Source organism: Maylandia zebra, linkage group LG5 (assembly GCF_041146795.1).
Source record: "Maylandia zebra isolate NMK-2024a linkage group LG5, Mzebra_GT3a, whole genome shotgun sequence".
Classification (NCBI taxonomy): Eukaryota; Metazoa; Chordata; class Actinopteri; order Cichliformes; family Cichlidae; genus Maylandia; species Maylandia zebra.
In genome coordinates this window covers 11676132-11703721 of record NC_135171.1, presented here as the reverse complement: position 1 = coordinate 11703721, position 27590 = coordinate 11676132, and the positions used below count along the sequence as shown (strand labels likewise).

The 27590-nt window shown below is 40.9% G+C and overlaps 1 protein-coding gene across 7 annotated transcripts in view; it reads right to left on the bottom strand.

The window, feature by feature from the left end:
• Window positions 1-27590, bottom strand: part of itpr1b (inositol 1,4,5-trisphosphate receptor, type 1b) — an 80270-nt gene that overhangs the window by 9808 nt on the left and 42872 nt on the right. For 6 of the 7 annotated variants that reach the window (XM_076883749.1, XM_076883751.1, XM_076883750.1 and 3 more), the window contains 15 exons: window positions 24364-24548; window positions 18370-18553; window positions 17764-18026; window positions 16459-16659; window positions 14901-15011; window positions 14445-14540; window positions 14240-14374; window positions 13766-13873; window positions 12620-12851; window positions 9122-9244; window positions 2404-2579; window positions 1955-2119; window positions 1662-1851; window positions 1265-1357; window positions 312-460 (listed from right to left, as the gene is read on the bottom strand). In XM_076883749.1, the coding sequence (XP_076739864.1) occupies window positions 312-460; window positions 1265-1357; window positions 1662-1851; window positions 1955-2119; window positions 2404-2579; window positions 9122-9244; window positions 12620-12851; window positions 13766-13873; window positions 14240-14374; window positions 14445-14540; window positions 14901-15011; window positions 16459-16659; window positions 17764-18026; window positions 18370-18553; window positions 24364-24548 (2411 nt within the window). The remainder of the gene's footprint in view (window positions 1-311; window positions 461-1264; window positions 1358-1661; window positions 1852-1954; window positions 2120-2403; window positions 2580-9121; window positions 9245-12619; window positions 12852-13765; window positions 13874-14239; window positions 14375-14444; window positions 14541-14900; window positions 15012-16458; window positions 16660-17763; window positions 18027-18369; window positions 18554-24363; window positions 24549-27590) is intronic. The other variant, XM_076883752.1, reaches the window with a different exon arrangement.

Below are 27590 nucleotides of genomic sequence, written 5' to 3'. Positions count from 1 at the left end.
TCCTCTACTACACTTATTACCTCATCCAACACATATTAAATTGACAGCATGTCTACTTTTACTTATAATGTTTAATATTAAATTCCTTATTACAAGACTAAATACACCTTTAAATATCTGTTATCTTCTCAATTTAGCTGAACTCGAGTTAGACTTATTGTGCATGGTAGGGGGATGTGCCAGTACGTCTCATCTGTGTTGCTAGACTTTAAAGTAAAAACAGGAAAACCGATATTTGGTCATTTTATGACTCTTCTTCACACCCTCAAAGGTGTGATCTCTCCTCATTGTTGGGTTCCTGTTTTTTATACCTCTTTGGATGGTTTCCGTAGGACGTCCCCGACACCTCCCCCACTCCTGAGGCCGTGGCTCAGTACTGTGACAATGCACATGAGCAAGGAATCGCACGTCCGCTCCTTGTCCTCAATCACTACCGCTGACGGCTGGATGGCAAGGGAAGCTACAAAGACACAGCGAAGTGTTACTGTAGGATCCTTTAAAGTTTACTCTGCATTTCTATCATCCAGCAAAAATACCTTTATATATGGTTTCAATAAAATAAGTGGCTACCTTACTTAAAGATTCAATTATATTACCAAAATAAATTAGGAGGTTTTAATGTGACTGAGGACATTCTTCAACTTCCCACACAAAGGCTAGTCACCAGACTACCCTAATTAGCCCGCCTGGTGATGACGGATGGGAAGCTCAGACAAGGTCAAGCTCCAGCAGTTTGAGGATTCGACATGGTTGGCCGATCAATTTAAAGGTGCTACGTGTTCACCTTTGAACGATGGCTTTATCCCAACAAGGTCGGATGGTTTGCAAAAACTCATTGTTTGCAGTTAGAGAGTCCCCGCACCATCCCTGGGTGGACCCATCGACCTGCTCTAATCTCTGACCTTTCAGCTATGGGCCCCTACATCAAGTCTTAGGCTTGGTACTGTGAGACCACAAAGTCTAAAGAGTCTAAACCCCTGGTGTATGACCCAGCTCCCTGAAAGCCCCCAGTTGGCCCAGTCAGTTTTAATCCCATGACCACCCAGTCGCCTAGATTTGTAGCTCGGTGGGACGAATCTCTTCTGGGCAAGTCAGAAATGTGTGAGAACATAAAGCCCTTCACACAAACACGTGCACCCAGCCTCGTGGAAAAATTCAAGAGATTCACAAACAAACATGGATTTACACTTAAAAAGAAACCTTCGACCCAAGCCTCCACCCCATGTACACGCACTCACATTTACCTTTCACTTTGTCAACCTACCATCCATCGTGGCCTCTGCTGAGCAGTTTTCTCCATTTTCTTTCTGACAAACTCCACCAGAGAGGAACTCTCCCACCATGCTGGCTCCATGCTCTGTTCAGTTGGGAACGGAAGAAATTATGCAAGTATCTAAACTATACAAGGTTCACATTTGAGAGTCAAACACTCATTTTTATGCAATGCATTTTTGTGGCGACGAATAGTGATAGTGTAGCTGGATGCTAAGAGCAAGTGAATGTACAAAGATCCTCCACACTTAATATTTTTCATCTTTGGTTTTTTTAGTGATTCAGAATGAATGAGGAAAAACATTCCATGCGTTCTGGCATCTGGGTAAGGCATGACATGCATTTTGGTTCCAGCAAGGAAATGGCAAGAAGCCTGTATTTCAACTTACCGAGAGTTTTGTTGGGTATCCGGTCCACAGCCAAAATAAAGTCGTCCTTGAAGAAGATGTATCCCACAATAGAGAAGAGGTAGACGAGGATAAGCGCCAACACAGCTGTCAGAACAATTGAGCGGCCATTGCGGGTTACGCTCTTTATTACGTTCAGCAGGGTTTCTTCTCGGTAAACCAGGTCAAAGAGCTGGAAAGAACAAGGGTTTAGAGATGTGTGTGGAACATCTGGAACTGGGTTAAATCTCATATATGAAATGTGTATAGGATGAAGTATGTGTGAGCTCACATACTAGTAGACTGTAAAAGAAGACATGGACAAAGACCCCCAAGCTGCAGATAATCAAATAGAGCAGGTGGTACAAGAACTCGACATCCATAATCATGGCTGTGTATCCACGTGTAAAGGTTCCTCTGTTTCCAACGAAGCTCATCAGGAAGATGACCTTATTACATAACTGAAGAACAATGGAAAACACACAGCATGTATAATCAGTATGGTAAGGTTTGTTCAAAGGCAGTGCAAGAAGAATTTCAAACAGTCATTGTTCAGACTACTAAATATATAGTGCAAGTGCTGCATTGTCAGCGTAGTGTGGAATCTCCCTGACCTGATATACAAGATTTAAGATTTAATGAGTGACATTTGTATTAGCGGCTGTTTGAAGGCAAACTCTTGCTTGAACAGAGTCCGTGTTTCTGTACTGCATGAAAATTAAATGTCAGGTTCATGCCCACTTACATTAAAGCCTCCTAGTAGGAGCAATGTGGGCTCGAGGCCCACCGAGAAGATCAGGCGCAGGATGGTGGAGGCAATGAGTGCCCTGATACCGTGAGGCTGAGGCAGCACTATGACAATAGCCAGTGAAACCAGCATAGCCATCCACAGCAGGGCAGACAGATGGGGCTCCAGAGTGCCTGAGGATGAAGGAGACGTCATTAGGGCGAGATGAGAAAGCTTTCACTCAATCTTTTCCATCACAGCCAACTATTTTAAGTAGTTATTAATTCTTTTATCAAGTCAAATGATAATCCAGTCAGTCGGGAGTGAGGCAAGTCACACTCGCCAACATCGGTGCGCCATGACATAAATGCATCAGTTTATCTGTTTAAACATGAAAGCAGCTGTGTGATCGTTGCAGTGAAGCAAACACACAAGCCCTTTTCAACAAGGCCATCTTTCAGATGTATTCATTCATAAAAAAGCTTCAGGAAACAGAATAGTAAGCCTTTCATTTTTAGAGAAGGAACAAGAGTTGTTTGTGCTAACTGTGGTATCAGAACAATTGCTACATTGAACAAAACATTTGTGCCACTACATCAAAAAGTAAATGACACAAAGTGGACATCAGGTGAAAAGTTGAAGCTCACTTATTTTTAGTTGTGAATGTTGATGCCTTACAGAAATCTAACTCACATTTATTATTTGTTCTATATCAGTTAATGTGGTTCAGGAAAGCAGTATTATGAGCTCATGGTGCACTGGCATCACCCCATAATCTGATTTCTTCATGAAAACAAAAAACGAAAAACAACTTTTGTGTCAGGTTTGCTTTTCTCTGAGCAAGGACGAAGAGCACTTTCGATGTCTCCCTCCATTCCCGTCTTTCTGAAGCCTCCTTCTCGTCACTCCGTGTATACCAATCACATGGCGGGTTGTTACATAACCTCCCACTGGCTAAAAATATACTTTGTTCCCGCCAAATGTATCAGCGATGCATCCCAGGTACTGCATCGTAACAGGCAGCCTGGGCGCTCAGACTTGGCAGCCATCCCAGACACAGCAGCTTTGACGTCACACACCTACTGTCTAAGGCCATTCATCTCTCTTACTTGCTTACTCTGCAGTTATAAGAAGAGAAGCGAGACTGACCTTCACATTGAACTACTTGCACTACACTTCACATATCCACATGGCTTGCATTGTTGACAGACAAAAACAATCCGTTTCTCCTCATATTATAGCAGCCACCTGTGACAGGGTGGAGGCTCTGGCAGTTTGACCACCTGACTCGGACCTCGTCATCGAGCTCCTCCACTTGTAGTTATTCCGGGTGTTTATTTTTAAGGCTTACACACTTCTGCTTGCTACTAGAAGTTTGCAACCACAGTTTCTCTCCAAACAAACCGCTTACAGCGAACCATCCACGGTCACTGTAAGTGAGGTTTTCAATAGTATTTAAGGGGATTCCATGTAGCTTAAGACAGTATGAAAGTGAGGCCTGCTATGTCTCAATGGCAAACTTGCAATAAACAACATTTCTGACCAATTTAGCTTCACTGGTAAAATTTGATATTTCTTTGCAAGAAGCTGGTTTTAATATTTAAATGAAGCATCTCAGCTGGTAAGAAAATAGGGCATGTTATGTTTTCATGCACGCATCTGTGTGGCGGTAAGCATTCACCATTTCACACTCATCCAGGCTGGAGAAACTGATCAGGAAGGCTAGCTCTGTGGTCGGCATGAAGCTGGACACTCTGGTGACAGTGGCAGAGAAAAGGACACTAAAAAAAACTGCTGGACATTATGAACAATGATGGGCATCCTCTGCACACGGCCATTAACAACCAGAAGAGTCTGTTCAGTGACAGGTTGCTTCTCCCCAAGACAAGAACTAACAGACTTAAAAACTCCTTTGTCCCACACGCCATCAGACTGTTTAACTCCTCTCTGCAGGGGAGAGGGAGGAGAAACAGGAGGACAAAGGAGGGGGGAACAACTAAGCTGTAGTGCCTCTTTACCTCACTGTACAATACCTTGTGCAATACTTTTTGTAAATAGTCAACAGTGCAATAGACTCAATACTTTAAATGTGCAATTCACTTGTATTTTTATTTCTATTTATTCTATTTATCCCCTTCGTATATTTTATCTGTATATGTCTGTGTGTGTGTGTGTGTGTGTGTGTATATGTATATATATATATATATATATATATATATATATATTATTTTCTGTAACTCTGTAACTTCTGTCGGTGCTGTGCTTTTGGAGACCGAATTTCCCAGAGGAACCCACCCGAGGGATAAATAAAGTTTTATCTTATCTTATCTCTTAAATGCCTAAATCACCTAATTTTGCAGTGAGTGGTGTATCCTGGAATGAACCTCTAAGCTCTCAGAAGGCCTTTAACACTGAAAACCACATCAGGTTTCTGAAGCTAAGCTAACAACCTCTTTTTTTGTCTGCTCTACACCACTGCAAGGAAGTTCAAACAAAAGGGACCTCGCCGTTTGACCCCAGACAGAACAATTGAAAGTTTATGCGAAAAACAATGTGCGTCTTCTCTTTGCACTGGAACAATGGAGGCCTTAACGGCTGAGGCTTTTTGCGTCCCCACAAATATTGCCCTGAAGCAGAACTGAGAAAAAAAACGGAAGGGAATAAGAGACGGCAAATCAAAAAGAAAACTGAAACTTCACACAAAAACATGCTCAGGTCTGCTTATTCCTTTGGCTTGTGAAGAATCTCCTGTAATCACTCAGAATCTCTGTTTGAATGAATATTCAGTCTTTGAAGTTACAACTTGTGACCAAACACCAGACAGAGTTTTCCCTACCCCTAAATTTAGAAATGAAAGCCTCGTGACAGCCCAGACTGATCTGGGATTATAATCATTTGGGGAAGAAGGTCAAATCTGGAGATCTCAGGGATAATAACTTTTTATGTCCACATCCTTGTTGGTTAAAAGAAAAGGAGTGTATTTAATGTATTTTAAATGAAGATCAATATTCATTACGCTGGTTTGTTTTGGGTTTTTTTCCCACTTTTTTGTCCTTTTTACTCAATACATTCAATTGTTTGTAGGCATTAAACTGACATATATTCTTCAGGGTGATTACTTCATACTTTGTAGTGCCAAAATCTACACTTTAGGCACAAGAGACACGACAGCTTTAGAGCAAATCAATTAAATCAGCAGAGCACTGAATTTCTGTAGGTGCTTATATGCTTACATAATTTCCATAGTTGTGAACACGGGGTTAAGTAAATGCATGATGGATGATGGACTTTGGTTGACATAACAAAACCTAACCATAACCCATGTCAGAAACTGATAGGGCATGAATGGAGCATCACTCTGAAGACACTTTTTGCTAAAAACAAAAGAGAAGAAAAAAAAACTGTTTGGAAACACGTTTAAATCTAATCAGCGTCGGCAAACGGTGACTCTAAAAGAAGGATGGCACACAGAAAATACCGATGTTAAGGAATGAATAACACCATCTGTAGTTTCAGTATCGAAATGAATGGCCTCAGTTTTTAAATTCTGGCTAAGATTGGATCTCAGTTTGGTTTTGTAAAAACATAAATGCTTCTAGATGCCTTGTAGCATTTGTTGTGTAGTTCTGGTTTTGTGGGGTGGGGGTGTGTGTATCAATCACAAAGTCCGCTCTCGTCTTAACCCTCTCCAGGCAGACGTTGCAGATTTGCAACAGTTAAAACAACAACCTGATTACCCCACATACATATTTTATGAGGTTTTTTTACTCAGAAGTACCACTGCAGGACTTGGTTGTGCATTAGCAACAAAAAACTTAATTTGAGCCTGAGAGGGTTAAAGTTGTGACCACTGCTGTCTGGCTGTATCAAAATGCAGAGGTCCGTTTCAGAAAATGGGTTTAGTGAAACTGAGAAATGACGATCCACTGGGTTTTTTGTTTCAGACAGAGCTAAATAAAACTCTGGGTTACTCATCAGTTATTAATGGAGTCTGAATCCACCTGTTCCTTGGCAGGTTTTCTTCAACAAACACAGAGTTTCTTTGCGATGTCTTCCCTTTTCCTAGTCTGAAGCAGCTGTGTGAAACTTGATTGGTTTCCTCATTGATACAAAAACTTTAACACCAAGTGCATGTCTTTATAAACATCTAGCTGTTACCACAGAATTGCTTTAAAATGACAGCTTTTATGAAGAATCGGCCACCAATGTGATGACAAATGCTGCTGACCAATTTTTAGCTGTGAATACAACCTTTAAATCTTCCTTCTTTATAGCTCTGCAGATATCACTGAATCATACACCAGAGCTTACTTTACTGATAACCGTTTAGATAAAACATGTCTGTGAGAAGACAATGATCAGTCATCAGTGTCATTTGTCATGTGAGCACATGTGAAACAGCTTTATCACAGTTAGCAAGTCATGTTGTGTGTGAGTGAAGGACACCGTGGTGCAGTCTTCCACTTTAATAGGGAAACTTTATGATTTCTGTCATAATGTGTTCTGATAGCATTTCATGCTCAACTACGTTCACACTTATACATACAGTCATTTTGATCAATAAATAATAGCATAATAGCGCTTGGTGTTGAACTAAACACTAAATACTAAAATTCACTATGACTGGCATTGATGCAGTAGTTTGCACTTTCTCTGCGCAAGAAGCAGCAAGAAGGCTCCTGGGTGAAATCTCGTGTCATGTTTTCCCTGTGCTGCGTAGGACCTCTCTGGGTACTGCCTCCCACAGTCTACAGACATTCATGTTCAGTTCATTTGTGATTGTAAATTGACCTTAAAAAATGGTTTGTACTGTAAAGCATTATGAGTTTGCTTTTACATTTAAAACTTCATTTAAAACAGATCACTGCTTGGACAAATATTTATCAGTTGTAAAGCAAGACATCTGCCATTTGAAATCTTGCTGTATGTGTCCCTGACGTGATTCTGGCTTTTTAAGGTGGTCACAGTATTAATAGTCTGGGTGAATCTATCACATACCATAATTACCAGAAGTCACGCAAAGAGAGAAAAAAAAAAAGACCTCAGAGGAAAAGAAGTGCAAAATCAATATTTTATGACACCACTGCAGTTCAAGATCCAGCTCTTCAACCGGGATTGCATTCTCTTCACAGCTGTAGCGATGCTCACACCTCCCCAACTTTGGTTAGGGAGGTGTGAGGCTACACCCAAACCACAAGCACGGGAACATACAGCATTCTGTAAGGTCCTTTAAAGCTATGCACTCACAATTCCTTTAATCTGATCAAGTACTGGCTGCAACTGTGGAAATGAATATTAAAAAGGTCTAAACATAGAGCATTTCGTAAAGGATGTGAAAATTGGGACGCAAATCAACAAGCCAGACACCCCTCATACATCTCTGAACAGCAGCCAGATCTCAAATAGATTTTAGTTTTTTTGTTTTTACTTCAGATTAAAAGACAGAAAATAAGCAAATGTGACATTATGTAATTTTTTGAGACATTGGACAGCTAAAGGTATTTAATTGTTGCTGCAGATATCCACATTCCTTGGTAGATGCTAATATAACCAAGAGTTGCTAACATTAATCAGATTTCTGATAACACTAGTTTTTCCACTTCTAACATCTGTGACTCCAGCACACACAACACCTTTTTTAATTGCTCTGTGCCAGTAACAGAAACTTGGTGAAGGAAAAAATAAACTATTGCATTTCTCTGCATATATCAAAAAGATTCCTGCCATAACTTTACAGGCTAATCTACACTTTTTAGATCACAGTTTGCCTCGAGTGGTCGAGGACTACTTTCTGTGAGCTGGAAGGTCTAAATATGCTGAGGTGTTGCGATACACCTGATCATAAAATGAAGAAATTGAAGAGTAAACACTCAGTTTCTTTCCTGTTCTTTTTAACCAGGTCTCTGATAACACACATGTTGCACTCTCTGCATCCCGCCCCACCCCTGATCTCAGCAGTAATGCTTGTGTCACTCACTCCCATTTCCTGTGTTGTAGTAGTCACACTCATTGTGTTAACCACAGTGCACACACACACACACACACACACACACACACACACACACACACACACACACACACACACACACACACACGCACGCACGCACGCACGTACACACACACGCACACACATACACACACACACACGCACGTACACACACACACACACGCGGATAACAATCAGGGCATAAGCAATCTGTTATTCTCAAGTGTTAAAGTTGTAAGTTGTAAGACGAAGGGTCTGTCATGGTGTCCACATGTGTAATCTTCAGCTCAGGCACGAGAATATAAGCAGCCATGAACTGAGACATGCTAACAGGATGTTCACATAAAACAAAACTCTGTTTATCTGTCTACAAGCTGTAGATTTCTCATAATGCTGCTTCAAATTGACCTACACAGCAAAGCTTATCTCACATTTCACCTCGGACACTTCTGCTACAGCACACCACCTCTACTGCTGGGTGTTCGACCATAAGCAGCTCCGAGGATCGAGTCGATGAATCGTTTCTACTGTTAGTAGCCATACACTATGAACCAGATGGCAGTACCTACACAGAATATTTACAATATTTGTTCTGTGTTTAAGAATATTATAGCATGATCTCAGCTGCAGAATGACTTTTTGTTTGTGTGTTTTAAACTCTGATCCAAAAGAAAACTGACAGAAGTCATCTTAACAGGGCAATGGCAATGACTGGGTATCATACACAGAGAAAGACTGAGAGTGACTGACCTCCACGGATGCCTTCCAGAGGGTAGAAGAAGGCCACGAGGAGGTTCATGAGCACAGCCAGGTTGAAGGAGATGCTGCTCCAGAATGACATGTTCCTGGAGCACCAGTACAGGATGGGCTGGGCTAGAGGACAGCATAGTGAAGCACATTAACACAGATGGCTATGCTAAAGCACTCAGATGTAGTGCGTACATGTTTGTACTCCAAAAACTGTCCAGTGTTTCAGACCAACCAAGTTTCACTTTCAATACCTTTGAGTCAAAGCTGAAAAAAAAGATTTATACAGATAACCAACTTTGCACCAACCCTAAATTACATGAACTGCTTGAACTCTCTCTGTCGCTGTCGACAAACACTGAGCATGGCAACTATAAAACTGGTGCCATTAATAGTTTCTTTCGTAAAGCCAATTCCAGCTACTCCCTTGTCACAAGTGGCAACCACAGCGAGCAGCTCTGCTTCTTTGGTTTAGAAGAACCAAAACTCGCTGAGTGAATACTCTGGATATTTGATTTGGTTAGTAAATTTGGTGTGAAACACAGTCAAACAAGTCAGAATGCGAGTGTGTACATTTACTGCTAACATAACCACCTAAACAGAATAATCTGGGACACCTCAAATCCATTTAAGTACTCAAAAATCACACACATTTCACATTTGAAAAAGGAAAAAAATACCCTCAAAAAAGCCCAAACAAACTTGGGACTCTGTGGAAAATGTAAACAAAAGAATGCAACAATCTGCAAATCATTTAAACAATAAGCATCTGAATAGAATTTCAAATTATGATTCATCAGACCACAGGACATTTTTCACTTCTGCTCAGACCATCCCGAATTACCTAAGGCACACAGCAGATACTAGTGTTTTGCTCAGTTTATTTTATTTGATGTTGTTGCACGGTAGTATGAACATTTGGAATTTTTGGATGCTGAATGTTTTCTGAAGTATCGCCGAGGCTTTCAAGTGATTTACACCTGTAGGTTTTCACACTGTCCCTTGTTTTCAGGGATTTCTCTGGATTCTCAACATTTTTATGATTTATCATAGATGATGAAATCTGGAAATTCTCCTCAGTTTTCCAAATCATTATAACCTCTGTGCACTGCTGCATTTAGTGACCCAGTAATTTACTGACAATCTGCTCATCAACCAAACTACTTCCACACATAGACATACTATTTCAAAGTTGGTGAATCCTTTTAAATTTGCCGTATTTCTGCTTTATATGTCCTAAAGCCTCACTGAAGTTTAGGATCGGAGTTATTTTGAAGGTGAAATCAGAGTCACATGTTTCAGTCAGGTGTGGGTGGGGGCTCGGTTTTATTCAACGAATGGGGATTTATCAAAGTCTGACTTTCATACATTTAGGGAAGTGATTCACAGCACAAAAAGGAAAAGAAGTGTGTTTGCAAAACCTAACTTAAAAGTCTGAGCACCAGACTTTGTGTAAAAAGAAGAAAAGGTCATATGCAAGGTCACAACTGAACTGCAAGTAACATCCGAGCAATTAAAGGCGACGCATCGGCTTATGTTCATGTTAATGAATGCACCAAAAACAATAGTGTGAGTGTGTGTGAGTGAGTGTGAGTGTGAGTGTGTGTGTGTGTGTGTGTGTGTGTGTGTGTGTGTGTGTGTGTGTGTGTGAGCGTAAACAGATCAAGGGGAAAGCCACTGATCTTCAAAAACAACACTGCTACTGGTTTGACAAATAAGACCTTGCACAGAACCTTTGTTATAAACGAGAATCTTTGCATTTGGAAAAAGGACAGCACGACATCTCAGCAGCCGAACTTTATATGTGAAGCATGGTGATGTCAGCGTCCTGTTTTGGGCCGGGTTTTGCTCAATCGAAGCACAGGTTAACAAATAGCTTCTTAGTCTTAACACTTAATATGCGGTTTGTGCTAAAGCGTTGAAGTTTAAATAATAATGCAAATTATTTTGCTGTTGATTCTTTTTGTTTATTTTCCATTTTAGACAGCGACAGAGTTTTTTTTGGAAACAGGGTTTCGCACTAAACGCTTTTCCTCTTTTGAGTAAAAACAACTTGCACGCACATATTTGCCCGCACACTCACACAGACACAGCATATTAGACCTTGGTCAGGAGATCAGTATCGTGGCTAATGCTATTTTGAGGTCAGCTATTCATTAGAAAAGAAGAACTGTGGGTGGGGACTTTTGGCAACAGAAGTCACTATATTGATGACAAGCGGTTAGCACCAGTGGAACAGCACAGTCTCCAGCTGTGCTGATTCATTCACATAGGAAAGAGGCTGGTCTCTTCATATTTTTTTTTCCACATTATAGGCTAACGCTGTCTCTTCTGGCCTGACCGTATGACGAACCACAACCTTTTCTTTAACCAGCAAAGACAAACAAAAGCAAAAACTGGCAGAGTCAGGTAGGCAGTCGTCAGGAACCGGACCTGACCTTAAAGGGAAAGTCAAAGTAGTGCTATTGAGTGCATAACTAAAATAACTTAAGATTAATGAACAACAAAAGATTAAAGTGAAAATGACATCAGGGCTGAGTTTTTAATGCTTTGCCTTTGTGTCCTGTTCCTGCTTTCTTTTAGCCCAGCTTTGATTGATGTCAATGTGAGAATAACCTTACAGCTGGTATGCAGGTAAAGTACATCAAACCATTAATCCCATTATGTTGGGAAGTTGAGGCTTTTAGTTTCCAGAAAAACAAAATACAGGAACCTGAACATTGTAATTTCACAGCAGTATACTTTTGTTTTTATCGAGATTAGAAGATGTGATAATATCACAACATTGGGAGCTATATGCTGTATGCTTTGCTACTAATATTTATTATTAACAAACCAACTCAGTGATTACAGTGCAATTTAAATATAAGCAGCTTATAAAAGTTTACATGCTCTCTCGACTTTCATCTCTCCAGGGTTCAGCATTTTGGCAGCCTCTTTCAGACGTGGACCCTCATCACAACATGTCTCTATGGGTCAACTTTATTCTGCTACCAAGAAAGAACCGTTCTTGCAAAACTTTGAACCAAACTCATTTTTGAGTTTTTGTGTTTTCTTCGTGTTTGTGCGAAGTAGGTCCAATTTACTCTGATGCAACAGATCTTGTAATGCTGCTGCAGCTAATCTCTGACAGATCAGTGGTTAGCACAATTCAAAGTTGAAGCTATGAGTGAGACCTGTCTGAGGGTACAATATAGCTGTGAGGTTCTGTCTGCTGATAAAACATTTGAAAACCCCCATAAATGCTGTGGTAGTTGAGGCCTTTATATTCTTTATTGGGATATGCGTTTTTGTAATAATGTTATATGTGGAGGACACATTTGGAGTAATCCTACTAGAGTGAGAGGGAGGGAAACTTTGTGCTTATCCCTCATGCCAATATGTAAAACATAACCTGTATGCAGTGTATGTGTCAGAAAGGGGCTTGGGGCCTGGAGGGATGCAAGAAGAAAGAGCGTAAACCAGGCACTAGTTCATAAAGAGTTGAGGAGAAAGACGCACAGGGAACGGTGTTTGTGTTACCAGTAGCCTCTTGAGTACCTCGCAGCTTCTTCTGCCAATTCATCTCATTGAAGAGATCCTCAGAGCGCAGGAAGAAGTCATTGATCTTGCTACCTTGCTCATCTCGCTCTGTGGTGTAGTATACACGCAGCTTGGACTCTTGAGTGAGGAACTCGCAGATGTTGGGCACAGGGAAGACGATCTGCTCCATTGTGCGATCCAGCCGCACAATCTGGACACCAAACAGAGCAACAGTCACCGATCAAAACATCTGTGACTGCAGCAGGTAAATAATTCCTTATTCTTTTCTTATATGAAAACAGTTTGTATCCTTAAAGAAGTCAAGATTATTGTAGTTATAGTAAAAAGAAACTGAAAACTAAAACAATACTGTGGAAAAAAAAAAGATTTTATGAGCTAAACAAAATAAATAAAAAAACAGTTTTATTTATTAGTTTGGCAAAATCTATCATAACTTGACTGACGAGGCTTTGATGGATAAGTTTATTGAGACTAAAACCAAAAAAAAAAAAAACTAAAACACTGAAGCTAATAAAAATTAAAGTAAATCTAAACATTTTCAAACAATATGAACTAAACTGAAACAAGCAAACCCACTCTGGAAACTCGCTGAAGCTGAACTGAACTAAAAGCAAAAAGTAAAAATAGTGGTTATATTTTTTAAAATGAAAAATATAACCACCATGACACCTCTGATTCAAATGGACTGCCTGGCATAAACTGCTCTTTAGAGGAAAAAAACAAAAACAGGGTTGTTTTCTTTCCAAAAGCAGCTCATGAACTGAACCAACAACTTGAGCTTGGAATACTGCCAGCAATCTGCATTCCTCTTACTCATCAAGTGCACCAAACATGCCAAAGGTACTCGTCATTCTGTCACACGACACAAAGAAACACAAAAACAAGCCAAGAAAAAAAAGTATCACATGCTCCAAGTCAATAGTTAGGCCAAAACATGTCACAGTCCCCTTAAACCAACACTGGCATCTTGCAACAGAGATGTTAGATAGAGTTCATCCAGAAATAAAACTGTGGGAAAATGATGAATTGAAAATAAAATACAAGACAGACGGCAGCAGGTGAACATTAGCGGAGTTTATTTACGACATGGAGCCAGACACTGACCTCAATCTGAGCGGTGTGTTTAGCATAGAACTCCAGGGCCTCGTCGCCCTCGCCATATGTCCCTCCTGGCTTTAACATAGCTTGCAGCTCCTTGTTGTGGCGGGCTAACTGAAAACAGATGATTGACAGACACTCGTCACAAGTGTTACTTCCAGCATGTCAAAAAGGTTGGGCAACACTGCTTGTATTTAGGTTAACTCTACATGATACTTTTCCTTTTTTTGAATGTGTCAGCTTTCATTCCCCAGCAAGGTTGCAGGGTGGGGCTGTTTAGCCCCATGATTACCGTCATTCCACTAATTGATTGTATAAACAGGCCCTCTGTTACCGAGCAGCCCACAGCCTGAAAGCTTTCAAAGAGGAAATGATTATAAAATGAAAAGTATCATGTGTTTTCAGGAGTTACTGGAAATCCACTGGTCTTATTTGCTCATGGTGTGTTCCCCTTTCCACACCTATTTTATAGCGGCTTACTTGATGTGCCAAGATGTAGATGTTATGACCAACATTGCGTGGAGACGCGGAGTGCTCCTCCTCTCCATCCTCACCCTCCTGCGGCTCCTCAACCTCTATCTCTCCCTGCATGTAGGCCTTTTTGATCACCTCCACCTGCAGAAAAAGTTGACTGTCATAACAGCACCTGCTTGTTACTATGCAACTGTTTGCACTGCACACATACCAGCTCTTTAGGTCTCATGTTATACAGTATCCTCTCGGCATTCTCGCTGTCATGGCGACTCTCCATAATTGCAAGAAGCAGCTTGGAGGCATTATTCTGGGCAAAAGATGACAAGAGACAGATTGGCTTTTTTACCTGCTTGTCAGCATTCCAGACTTCCAGAGACAGTAAATCAAATGCAAGTGTTCTTTCACGCTTTACTTATGCAATTTGTGATGGAGCACAGGAAAAACCCGTGCTGGCCAGCCCTGATTTTGGGTAGCTGATTCTACTTTCAGCTACTGTCAGTGAAACTGCAATTCCATGAATTTGAATGTTGTATCTAAAGCTTTTGACACTGTAATGACACAACTACCACATTACTTCTCCTACAGACATGTAACACCTGCATAATCAAATCAAATAACACCTTTTAGACGGATTACTAAAAGTATCACACCACTTCAGAACACTCACTTTGAGTTCCAACACCAGATCCATCCTCTTCTTGCCAAGGGGGTTGATGTCATTCAGGATGAGAGCAATGATGATGTCAATGCCATTGCACTCATGTGTGGCAATGCAGTTCTAAGGAGCAAAGAAAAAGAAATGGCAAAACACAAGCTTGACAGTAGTTCTGGGTTAAAAGAATGTTTAATCTCTGCTGTTGGTGTTTTTCATGATATAATCAGTAAAACCAGCAGGACAGCAGACCAATTGTTTTTTCTTTAGCAGTAATAAGATAAGAGTCTGATCCATTTTCCTGTAAGTCAAGCTCTTCTCTTTTTTCTGCATCTATTATTTGTACTTATGCACACTTACAAATAAAGATTTTAATAAGTGCGAGATGGACGAATTGGAGGGTTTTATGTCTGAAATGGCAAATTTGATAGTGCATCACAAATTCATGCAATGTGACAGCTGTCACAAACCTACAGCCAGTTATAAGGTGCCAACTTCAAAGACAACATTAACCGGGTCTCTCAACAGATTACGTATTCACTAAGAAAGTGGAATTACAAGAAGAGGAAACAACAGTAAGTTATCCAAGAAATCTGGAACCATCTATCAGGTGGTATCTAGAAAACAACCAGCACCATTCTGAAGGCGGGAGTGGCAACATTATTTACATCTCATATGTTCTTTGAAGGAATTCTCACTCTAATTTCAGGGACTGTAAATTTCACGCAGTGTTATAAAACACTCAATTAAGTTTCTTAATCTTTATTTAACCAGGAAGTGAAACTACTGAGATTAAGAATCACTTTTCTGAGAGCGTCATGGGCAGAGGGTACGATCAACATCCTGGAGAAAACAGGTGGGATGACAAAAAAAAGGGCATAAAAAACAAACAAACAAAAACAAAACAACTTTGTTCCAGATTTCATTTGAAGCCAGATTGCCCTCAGGTTTTTATTCCTGGCACGGTAAGGTAGTGACGAGGCAGGTCACATATCATAAATACTGGCCAAGTTTCGGAGGCTTCACACTCATAAATCACACGAGCTGTCAAACATGTACCACACCTCAGAACTGAACAATAAGTGTGGAAGCCAAATGGTTTGGAGTGACTTGATACAATTTTACAAACAGGACATGCAAAGCACAAATAAAAAGAATTCCAGCACTTGTTCCCGTTTATTCTCTCTTTGTGAACAAAACGCTGTATTTAGTCTGGCAATGCCCCTCTGGCACTGTGTAAAGGAACTGGAATCAATTCAAACAGAGACTGTATTTAGCCAGTTGCTTGTTTAGTCATGCCAGTTTCACACTTGTTATAAAAATGACCTCACAGCGGCAGGAACAGAGGATGCCGCCATCATGTGAGAAGACTACTAACCTATGCCAAAGAACAAACAGAGGCGTCCTACCCGGAGTAGGCTGGTGTTAGCGTGCTTAGGAAAGACAAGAGCCTGACACATTCCTGACTACAGAGAACTCAAACAAAACTAGCATCACGATCACAGCCGGTCATCGATTTGATAGCTACAGAATATAAAAAGCTCATCTTGCACACAGGTGTACAGTGTGTTACCTGGTTCTCGTGGCAGGGGCCTTGGCAGTATTCAGTAAGGCTCTCCACAGTCTGGTTGATAAGTCCTACATTCTTCTCATTGATGTAAAGTCCCAGAAGCCCCAGTCCTCCTGTGGTGCTGCCACAGATGCAGTCCAAGAACTGAAGAGTCTCACACACCAGATTATAGTTGTTCTTGTTATTCTGGTTGCGTAGAAAATTCTACAGAAGGACAACATGAAAATAAACACTCAACATGGAATCTTTCTTTACTTGGACTCATCTCATCAAAAACTTTAAAAGCCCCTGTAGGGAAACATAAACACTTTGTTAACAGTTAGTCACAAAATTAAAATATATGTGATGTGGCATGAGGTAAAACCAAGAGATTTAATATGAGATGATTCACGAGAGTGTTGGAATCTGCAGAGATGGTTGGCAAAAGAGAAATTCCTCTACTTAGGTAATCTAAACCATTTTCTCTTTCTCGCTGACGTAAGAACTAAATATAAAAAGTCGTGATGGCTTTTCCAAACCTACTGTATACGGCAGCAAGACAATTACTGCAGTGACGTCTTTGGAAAGAACACAAACATCTCAGTGAACTGATCATCTGTGCAGCGAGGCTAGCGGTAAATCAATATCTGGCTCCTACACAGGTTCAGAATGGGAGAGACAGCACAGAGCCAACCAGCATTTAATGAAGGCCTGTCCCAGTTTGGAGTGCAAGAATCAGTGCAAGCAGGAAGTTTTCTGTCTGGGCTGCCGGAGCTAGCCACTACCAAACACGAGCACACTCATCATAGTGAAACCAGACCAGCACATACAAGACTGTGTCAGGAAGTTCTGCAACTGGTGCCTATTTTCAACAGTTTCATTTCTGTATAAGATGGTGTGATGACTGAAATTCAGAACACGGGACAGAAAAAGTTAACCCTGCTCCCATCAGCCCATGGCAGCCTATATATTATATGTATATATATTCAAGGATTCAAGGAGCTTTATTGTCATTCGCATCATGTTAAGATGAGGTGGAACAAAATTATGTACACATGGTCGAGCGAAAAGAACCAAAATAATGAAGAAACAGCTTCTTTTTTTTTTAAAGTAATAAATATATATATATTTTTAAACAAACAGAATAGCAAGTAATAAAATAATATAATAAGTAGGAGTGAAACAACCTGAGTACCAGTATCGAGAATGATATAAATACTTTAGCAGCAAAGGGCATGATGACCAGCACTGATAAAGTGACAGTGTCAGTAAGTGTCGTGTATATAAATAAAGGACTTATAATCACAAGCTGGTCTGATGATGGCTGACCTGCAGCTCTCTGTTGTGGTTCTCACACAGCAGCTGCATGAGGCGCAAGATGGGCTGCATGATAGTGATGGTAACGCTCATCTCGCCCTCTTCCTGGCTCTTATCAGCAGTTGGAACAGGAGAGCCATCAGCTGCAGCTTGGTGCTCTTCGGCTTCGGCCTCACGACGATAAGTTGTGTAAGCCTTCTTGGTGACCGCAGAGGCCTCAACTAGCTGCTCCTTCACTTCCTCAGTCACCATCGCCACTACCGGCATATCTTTCACTAACCACAGGTAAAGAAGAGGCAGTCAAACACCACAGACCATTGGACAAGACAACGGTTACAATGACTGTTCACTTGACAAGTTAAGAATTTATGTACTGATCCTTGCTGTCATTTACACATACAGAGACATGTAGAAATGATACATGTGATAAATAATAATTTTGTACACGGCTATAATTAATAATGAAGAAACGGATCTACTGCCTCGTACGAAGAGTGCAGCAGAGGTTTGCTTTTCCAGTTTTTCATAGTGTCATATGTGACTTATTTGACAATGCAGTCAAACACTTCCTTCTCTAGCCTATTGTTATGTTGGTAACGCCAACACTTGTCCGCTGACCTTTCTTGCGTGCCGGTGTGTCTTTGTCTGGTGGCTCCTCGTCCTTTTTCTTGCTGCCCAGGTCACTGGTATTGACAGTCACAGTGGCTTTGATCTCCTGCTGGGCCAGCTTCATCCGCTCATAAAACACTTTAAAGAATTTCTCAGACTTGTTGTCTCCTGTTAAACGATGGAAAAATGACCTCTGGGGTGGAGACACAAAAGAAAGAAATTAAATAATACGAGTCGCTCAGACAATATCCTTATAGGTTTTTAATTACCTTATAGTGTTTACATAAAAATCGGCATTTACACCAATATTTTAAACGCATTTTAATCTCTTATTGGCATTTCTTATCATTGTCTCTGCTAATTGTTCTGCAGCGCTTTTAGCCAGAGGTTTAGTGAGAATTAGTTATATAATCCTGCTCTCACAGTGCCAGGAAAACATGCTCTAAAGGCTCACCTGATTTTACACTATCTGCTCTCTGCTCCTTATCAGAACTTGCTTCTGGCACCCAGAGTACTCAGATGGGTCTTAACATGCACAAGTACATGACCAAGGGCAGAAACGAAGACGAGCTCTGGGATTAGCATGCAGCCACATTTAAAAACATGCACACACCAAAAGAAGCAACTACACAACCTGTCGTGCAACCTGTACTTCACACGAGCGTACATGTAAGCAGGAAAATGCACACAGCTGTATAAACGTGTTCATAGAGTAGGGCTCACTCGTGCTGAGTGCATTTGTTTAACGGCAAAAAAGCAATTACTTTTTGCTTTTATAAGCATTCAAACATGAAACACGAGACGTTTTCCTCAAAAACTTCTTACTCATACTGGAGCAAAGGAAATATTCTGCAACCTACAGCTACGCAAAGGCCAATCTGGCTTGAAAGCCCTGTTACATGGAGCTGTTGTTTTTCTGCAACAGGCTCATATGTTATGTCCCATTTTCCTCTCAACAATCCCTCCTTACATAAGACCTGTAATCAGCTGAGTGGTTACAGTGAGGGCACAGAGCGCCAACACTGTTACATCAGCCGCAGAGGGCGAGCAGTGAGGGAGAAAGAAAATGGGAGCGGGAGAGGAAGAGAGGAAAACCCTGCCCTACTTTTCACTGCCAGAGCGGCACGAAGTGAGCGTGTGGTGTGAGAGGGAGGTGGAGAAAGGGTCCGAAAGTGGGAGGTGGGGTTGATGCAAGCAGGAGTTATCACGTACTGAGATTCTGGGGCAGCTTTCAAAGTCTGTTACATAAGACTCTCTCCAGGTTTAGCTAAACTCAGTTAAGTTTGAGGAAAAAGGAGCAAAGCATAGAAACAGTACAACATCAGCAGTGCATTACGCTGCATGAGATAAGCAACATATGCGCAGGAAATCAAGACAACTGTTGAGACATCTTTCTGCAAAAATCACCTGACTCAAATCCCAAGAGGAGCAGAGCACTCAGTGTATTAAGTTGTTTCCCTCCCTTCCTTTATGCAACAGTTTCTTTTTCAAGCCGTTAACATCGTGTTGTTGACGAGGGTCATTCACTGATAGTGATCTGATTAAAAGTCAGACTTATGCAAGCAGGCAGACTTCTCCCAACAACAGCTCCAGGACAGCAGCTTTACAAGATAACTATATTAAACAGAACTCATGACTGCGGCCATAAAAACTCAATTTCTCCACTAATGTGAAGAAAAGTATTTTGTCAACACTTGCTTGTTATTTTTACTGAACAGCAAGCAGCAGCTGTTTTCCTGTCTGCACACAGTCAGGGTTGGACACCTGTGACATGTTAAAAACATTAAAAACTGTCAAAAGACAGCACAAGTTGCTTACTCACACTCCTTTGTTAGATATTTCCAATTTTTTAGAAGTTAAAGGCTGTTTTGCTAAGCAACTCTACAGCTCTGTAGCTGACAGGAAGATGTACTTATTAAATCAGCATTGTTAGATGGCAATTCACTCAATAAGTGAGTCCAATTTCCTTCAATATGACAGGATCTCAAGCCTAACTCAGATAATCATTTATACACATGTTGCAGGCTAAATTAGCAACACTAATAAGGATACACCTAGACAATGAAATGGGTTTGTATAAAGACTTAAATCCTTTCTTGCACTTGTACTGCAACACTTTGGCATGGATCGCATCTTTATTGCTGGATTGTAGGACCTCATAAACAATAAGGCTTTAGATCTGGTTATCGGTGCTGAGTAGCTACAGCTTGTTGGAGGTGGAGCAAACAGTAAATTAGGTGGGTGTGAACTCAAGTTTTGTCTTATCTGTGTACTTGGGAAGCAGTCAGAGAGTAAGAGTACAGGTCCAACCACATGCTAACTGCCACATTGTGGCTTACTTCCTAGCAGAGAGAGAGCAGAGCTAGCTATCGTGTGCCACGATGAGATAGAATTGAAAGATTTTAACTTTAAAAAAAAGTCCCGGTTACAACTTTTATAACCCTTTGAAGAATGTGCCTAGCTGCAGCTTCTTTGCTGACTGCTGAGTCATTCTGTAGAGAAAACTGCCATCACCTAGTGAGTCTCTGTTTGCCATCTGAGGCAGTTTAAACGTCTCCCACTAAAGAGCCAATAAGCCTCCTGGAAGCAGTTTTGATTCTGCTGCTTTAGGTTGACTTGAAATCTTCCTCCTATCTTACAGAATCAATAGGACAGCACAGCAGGCCCTCCTGTCTGATTATTCTGCACTTCTACTTTTCCCTCCATTTCCCGTCAGCTGCTACCCCAGCTTCTGGCATCAACACGAGCCGGTTATGTAAGGCCTGTTTATACCACCAGCTCTCCCTTTCTTTTTATCCATCTCCCGCCTTTGCAGCCTGACACCTTGGTGAGTGACAAAGCCATCTCTGTGCTTATTGGAGGGCTTCAGTTGCGTACTCTGCCACCGCCCAGCTGGTATCCACAGAGATCTGCTCTTTGAAGCTATAACAAGACTTCCAGATAGCAGGTTTAAATCAAAGCAATCTACACGTGATTGCGTTTTCTCAGAAATCTGCACGGGCAACCATCCACACAGTCTAAAAATGTATGCAGTGACTTCAGCAAGTAATGATTGAAAGAAAAAGGTACACATGGCAGGACTGAAATAATTGGACCTCCATAAACTATAAACTGGGATCTAAACAGTAATTTCCTTGCCCACGCCGCAGTTAAACGAGAGCTGGTATGCTGAGGGCACCGATGCCTGGAAACTCACTTTGCAGAATCTTTTTAAAGCTTTCCAAGAGGTAGCTGTGAAGTGAAACTGAACCGAGAAGAGGCGGGAGGGGGTAAAATCACACTTGGAGGGGGCTGAGGGCAGCGGTGTGCCACAACAAGCCTATTGAGTAAGAGCAGTCGCACCTGTTCGTGCCTGTGACAGTTAGGGATCTGAGGTCCTGATGACAGCGATCACAAGATGGATGGGGGGCTCGGAGAAGCAGAGACTTTACACTTCGTCTCTTACATAACACATAGGCACACACTCCCACAAACTCTAAGGCTGTTTATCAAATAAGCTTTATAGTCTCTAAGTATAACCTGCAGTATGGCTGCGTACATGTGTTCATGAAGTGTGCATTTGAGTATGCACGAGTGAGGTTTTATGATCGCTCTAGTTTTGCTGTGTGCAAGCTGAAAATTACTCAGGGGCTGTCACAGTGTTTTACTGCTCATCTCTGAACCACCTGGAGGGCACGAGCATACGTGTCAGGCAACATGTTATCCTGTCCAGGGTGAGCTGTGCAGGTTTTGGTCATAATATGAGAGTTATGTAGGTCAAAAAGTAATGTTAGACCTACAGCATGTATGCTGCACAAGACAGGCAGTGCGTCATTTTATTGTCAGACAAAATTGACAGAAGTAAAGTTGGCAGATTTTGTTTACTTAAAATAAATGTTGTTACTTTATGTATTTGAAAGTGAAGATCTTATTCTCACTTAGACCAACATAGTGAGACGCCTGCTACGTGACTGCTGAACATGAGTATGAACACATGCGGGGTTGACTTACTTACTGGTGACAGCTCTGCCCTTTGGGTAGATATGTAGATAAGTAGATACAAAAAGGCTTAAAAATGTACTGACAATGCATCAAAAACATCTTTTGTTCGTCTACCAATAGTTGCGTGTTTGATGAGGTGCATCGGTGACATCAGTGAGTCCTAGGTGTTACTAAACAAAGTTGGCATATCTTGACAGGCCTAGATTGGATTCCCATGACTCGGTGAAAGCATGATGTTTCAGATCTCCAGTTTCTAAAGCTCTATTTTCATCAGACAGACACGCCTGGGTAGAAGAAAAGACAGGTAGGACTGTGCTATGACCCATTTCTTTCTGTCTTTACTAAGACATTGACTCCTTCTCTCAGGGCTGTGATATTAAGTCCAGCTAGCACAGAGCTCTGGGCCCTGTGTGAACCCTTTCTGAAGCAAAGGAAGCGTGCGCTCTCTCTGTGTCTCTCTCCCTCTTTCATTTATTTATTTTCTAGAAATTCCATTGGCTAGGCTACAAACCTGGATTACCTAGAAAACAAACAAGCAGCCTTCTTGGAGAAATCTGGGGCCATGTTGTTGTCCTGCTTTTCATTTAGACAACAAGAACCCTTCTGTCCTAAAAGAAGGGCAGGCAACCAATCGTTGTGTAAGACAGGAAAATGTGATGCATCTGCTGATATGCTGTAAATTAACTTTGGATCATACATGACTCCTCAACAAAGCTTACTTGTCCCAGCATCATTCCAAGGAAGCAGAAAAACACATTAACTCAAAACAGGACCTTACTTGATAAAAATGTTCTTATTTAAGATCATGAACTGCTTTGCTTATCAGGTTCACTTTGAGGTGCTTCTGTACCAGCAAGTGTAGGCCTCGTCACAGTAGGTGTCACAGGTAGAAATGTATACATTTACTAACGGCTCAAAACTGCTTCTACACTTGTAATGTGCACAAGAGACTCACTGAAAGCTGCAGTTAAAGCAACAAAAGTAAGCTACAGACTGCTTTCAGTAGTGGACATCAAGCTTTTTAATTATGCCCAGAATTTAAAAAGTTACAAAAGCAATCCTAAAGAAGGCTACAGGTCTTTCCAAAGGTAGCAGCAAAGACTGTATGAAATTTAACGGCTCTCTTTCAAGGCCTTTAAGGATCACACCTTTCATTGCCCTCTTAAAAGGAGCAAAACATGACCCAGATAGGAGTCTGTTAGAAGGACTGGGGCTCTGTGTATTATTCACCTAGACACAGAGAGAGGCAGCAGCTTTTGTAACAGGAGTCATGTGAGAGCCTTTGCATACAAAGTCAGGCCTTGTCAGGTAACGATACTATGCAAATAGGAGGCTATTATGCAACAGCCTTGTTTATGCAACACAAATACTAGAGCACACATGCATAAACCACAAAACCAGAATATTCTGATAGACAGCTTATGAGCAGCATGCACATACAAACACACACACACACATGCACAGACACACAGACATACAGACACACCGCAAGGCTGAAATAATGCAATAGTACACAGTGGTTTTCTCCACTCTCATCCTGCTTTCTGTGAGGTTTGCAAAGAGTTAGTGTTGCCGTAGCAACCCCTGCCTGACAGTAGAGAGGTGATGACGTGCTTGGCTGCACAGCTCGGACATCTCCCAGCAGGCTACTGTTCATCTTCCTTTCTGGTTCTTGGCCTGAGCTTTTTTTTTTTTTTTTAAACATAGAAAATGTGACAACAACATGCTTTCTGTATTGTTGTGAAGTCGAGCTTTTAAAATACAGTCAGGCGGATACTCTGACAACAAATATGCGCCCTTTTCCTGAAGGCATCTTTAGCCTGTGTTGTTTTATGTTGACAGCAGCAGAGCAGCACCGACTTAAATTCTTGACATTGCGGGTGAACACATGAGATAGCATCTTATTGAGATTCTGCTCATGCCTCTGTGTAGGGAAAGGCTTCAGTGCATTTAATTGCTGGTTAGACTTGTAAGTGGTGAACTTTTACTTGTGAACCCTGTGACCCACTCCCCCCCACTTACCTGAATGACTGTGTTTCCACCCTCCAGGAGTGCAATGGCTAACAATATGCTCTCTTGGAAAATCCGATCGCTGGTGGCGTTCATGATGAGGTCAATGACCAGATCAGAAGCCCCTTCTTTGTCCAGGTGACACTGGACCTCCGCTAAGCTCAGCTCCCCTCGACCTCCGACCCCAGAGCTGACAACTAAGGGCAAAGAAGTCAGAAGCCCGATCATTCCCCTTCACTGTTTCCATCAAAGTACAAAGAGCAGCAGTTTTATCTAGACCAGGGGTGTCAAACTCAAATACACAGTGGGCCAAAATTCAAAACTGGAACAAAGTCGTGGGCGAACATTAATATTTATTGAAAAAAAAAATCTTCCTCCAGATATAAGAATGAATCTTTTCTTATGGACTCAAATAAGTTTTGCTGGAAAACTGAATATGGAACAAGCAAAGCTTAATACTAAACAATATATATATATATATTATCTGTATAATACCAGTAGGCCAGCTCTAATAGTAATTTGGTATGGCTTTGGTATGGCCAAATTTGGCCCGCAGCCTAATTACATTTGGCCCGCGGGCCAGAGTTTGACACCTATGATCTAGACACTGAGTGAAAGGGAACATTTAGTGCAGAATTTATTTAGGAACTCTGTAAACTAGCTCAACTAACAAAGAGAGTGGGATATCAAACATGAATACAGGTGGATTACTGTGACTGTTAGTATCAGGTATTTAGTGCATACGCAAAACAGTTTACTGCTGGCCTTCAGACCAACCTGAATAACCAGAGAGATACTATAAACACTGGGTTATACCCTTATTACCTCTACCAAGGACATTATGTTTTAGTGTGAACATCATTCTGACATTATGTCTGTAAACATGACAGCTTAAAAAGTTTTGACTGAAGTCTGCTAAAACTTTGTAGGGATGTAAAGTTTTTAGCCCCACCAAGGTATTCAAGGGCAACTGAATGACCGACAATGACCGGCAAAAACAAAAAAAGCCTTATAGCTTACTTCTTCTTGTGTATTGTCAATATATGTGTATGTGTATGTACACACACACACACACACACACACACACACACACAAATTAATTAATTATTCCCTTAAAAGTAAATACTGCAGAGACAGTGAGCTACTGTGGCGGAGGTTTGTGTTCTTTGAGTCCTTGTTTGGATATTTGTTGGTTGCACAGGTATTTGTTTTTTTAATTTCAGGATTTGTATCTTTTTGTGTGTTTTTAAAAGGTGGACACGGCGGACAGTGCTGTGCATTTAGCTTATAAATATAGCTAAAATCACAATGACATTTGGGAAATTCCTAATAATTATATTTTTAAAAATCTACATGTGGTTGATTCAATCACGAGCGATTGTTTCAGTTCGGTTTATTTTATTTAAGATGCTATTGGGTAAGGAGGAAGTAAGGCGATTTTGAGTCATGTAATAAGCCACAGGTGTCTTTTCAGCCACCACACACTCAAAGAAAAGAAAAGAAAAAAAAAGCACGTTAGATGTGTCTCTAATCCACTGAGGTACTTTAACTCCTACTGCTGCCAACCATAGCCAGTAAGAGAAGAACTGGTGAGATAACAGCACCCATCAGAGCTGTCTCTGGCTGGGCGAGTCACTGAATCAACAACACATCCCATTCTAGATGGAGCTTGGCTCTTTGGTCGCCTGGCAACAACACGACCTGCGTTATGCGGGAGACAGAGCCAGTACGCTCAATAGCAGAGCCCCTCAGGTCCAAGGGCTTAAAGCAGTGCAAGGCCACAGCTGTGAATAAGATCTTTTTTTTTTTTTTTTTCATGCCTTCTAAAGCATTATAGACCAAATATGAGTCATCGCTGATGAGAGACACGGCGTGACTCACTGGAATAGGTAAATGTCACTTACTAATAATCTATAAAATTTATGAATGTCAATCTCATGTAAGCAAAAAGAGTGAGGGGGGATAAAAATACCACTTTAACCGTTTCCTGTACAAATTCCTGATTTGGTGAGACCCTTGGTAAATAACTAAGGACACATTTGCAAATCCTTTATACTTTACTGTATATTTCTTTGCAAATATTAAAATGGCAAAATATTAAATGTTGATAAAGGGACATTTTATTCAGTTTCATTGAGGCAAACTGAGGCATTTTCAAATCGGATGCCAGCAGTATATATTACAATAAATTATATGTACTTTTTTTTTTTTTTTTTTTTTTTAAATGGACCATAAAAAAAAATACAAAGGTTATTTACTTATTTATTTATTTATTGTTACGGTAAGTTAAAAAAAAATGTATACACATATGACAGTTCCGGAAGTACTGCTGCTTTTTCTCTGTCATTTAGGCCTAACTAAGGTGAAGTGAATAACTATATTTTTACTAATTAGGCCCACTGGTCAGAAGCTTAACCAGAAGCAGAAATTCAGACAGCCAAGAAGAGTTTTACTGCAACTTCCTTGGCCCAAATGTCGTTCACCACTTGCCTTACTCACCAGATTTGCCTCCCTGTAACTATGTCCATTTTCCAGAAATGAAATTCAAGTTTAAGGCTCACTATTTAGCCACAGTGGAGAAGAAACAGGCATGGCAGTGGTACAAGTGCAAGCAGACAGATGCAATGGGAAAATAAGCAAAGCTCAGAGTCCAGAGTGGCAGCAGAAGATGACCTTGATGGCTTTAATTTGACCTAATAAACAGGTTTTTTTTGTTATTTTTTTTTAAATATGCTAACATTCAGATGATGGCTTTTTCAGTTAAGCGCTTGCTTTTTTTGACAACACAACGCCAACCCACATTCTCAACCTCTAAAATGTATCCAAAGTTAAAGAGCCACAGTTCAGCCTACCCGTTTCCACTGCTTCACAAAAAATCCGAAGCAGTATGACAACGGAGGACCAAGACAGCCTGAGCACCTGAAATCACTTTCAGTACTACAGCAATGAGTCTCTTCAGTTCCTAAACACTGAAGACTTAAGACAGTGGTAAATGTCAATTTCAAAATTCATTACAGATTCAACATTTGCCGTGTTGTCCTTTACTATTTTCAAGCAAATGCACAGCGTCTATCAGGTAAATGACTGTGAATGTGGGCGCTGAGTTTAAAATACAACATTTACAAAGTATGTTCCAACACAATGCTCGGAGCACGCTCTGTTGACTGCTACCCACTGGAAACTGTCACTCACTCACTTTTCCTTGTAATCTGTGCAACTAACAGAAATATTTCCAGCAT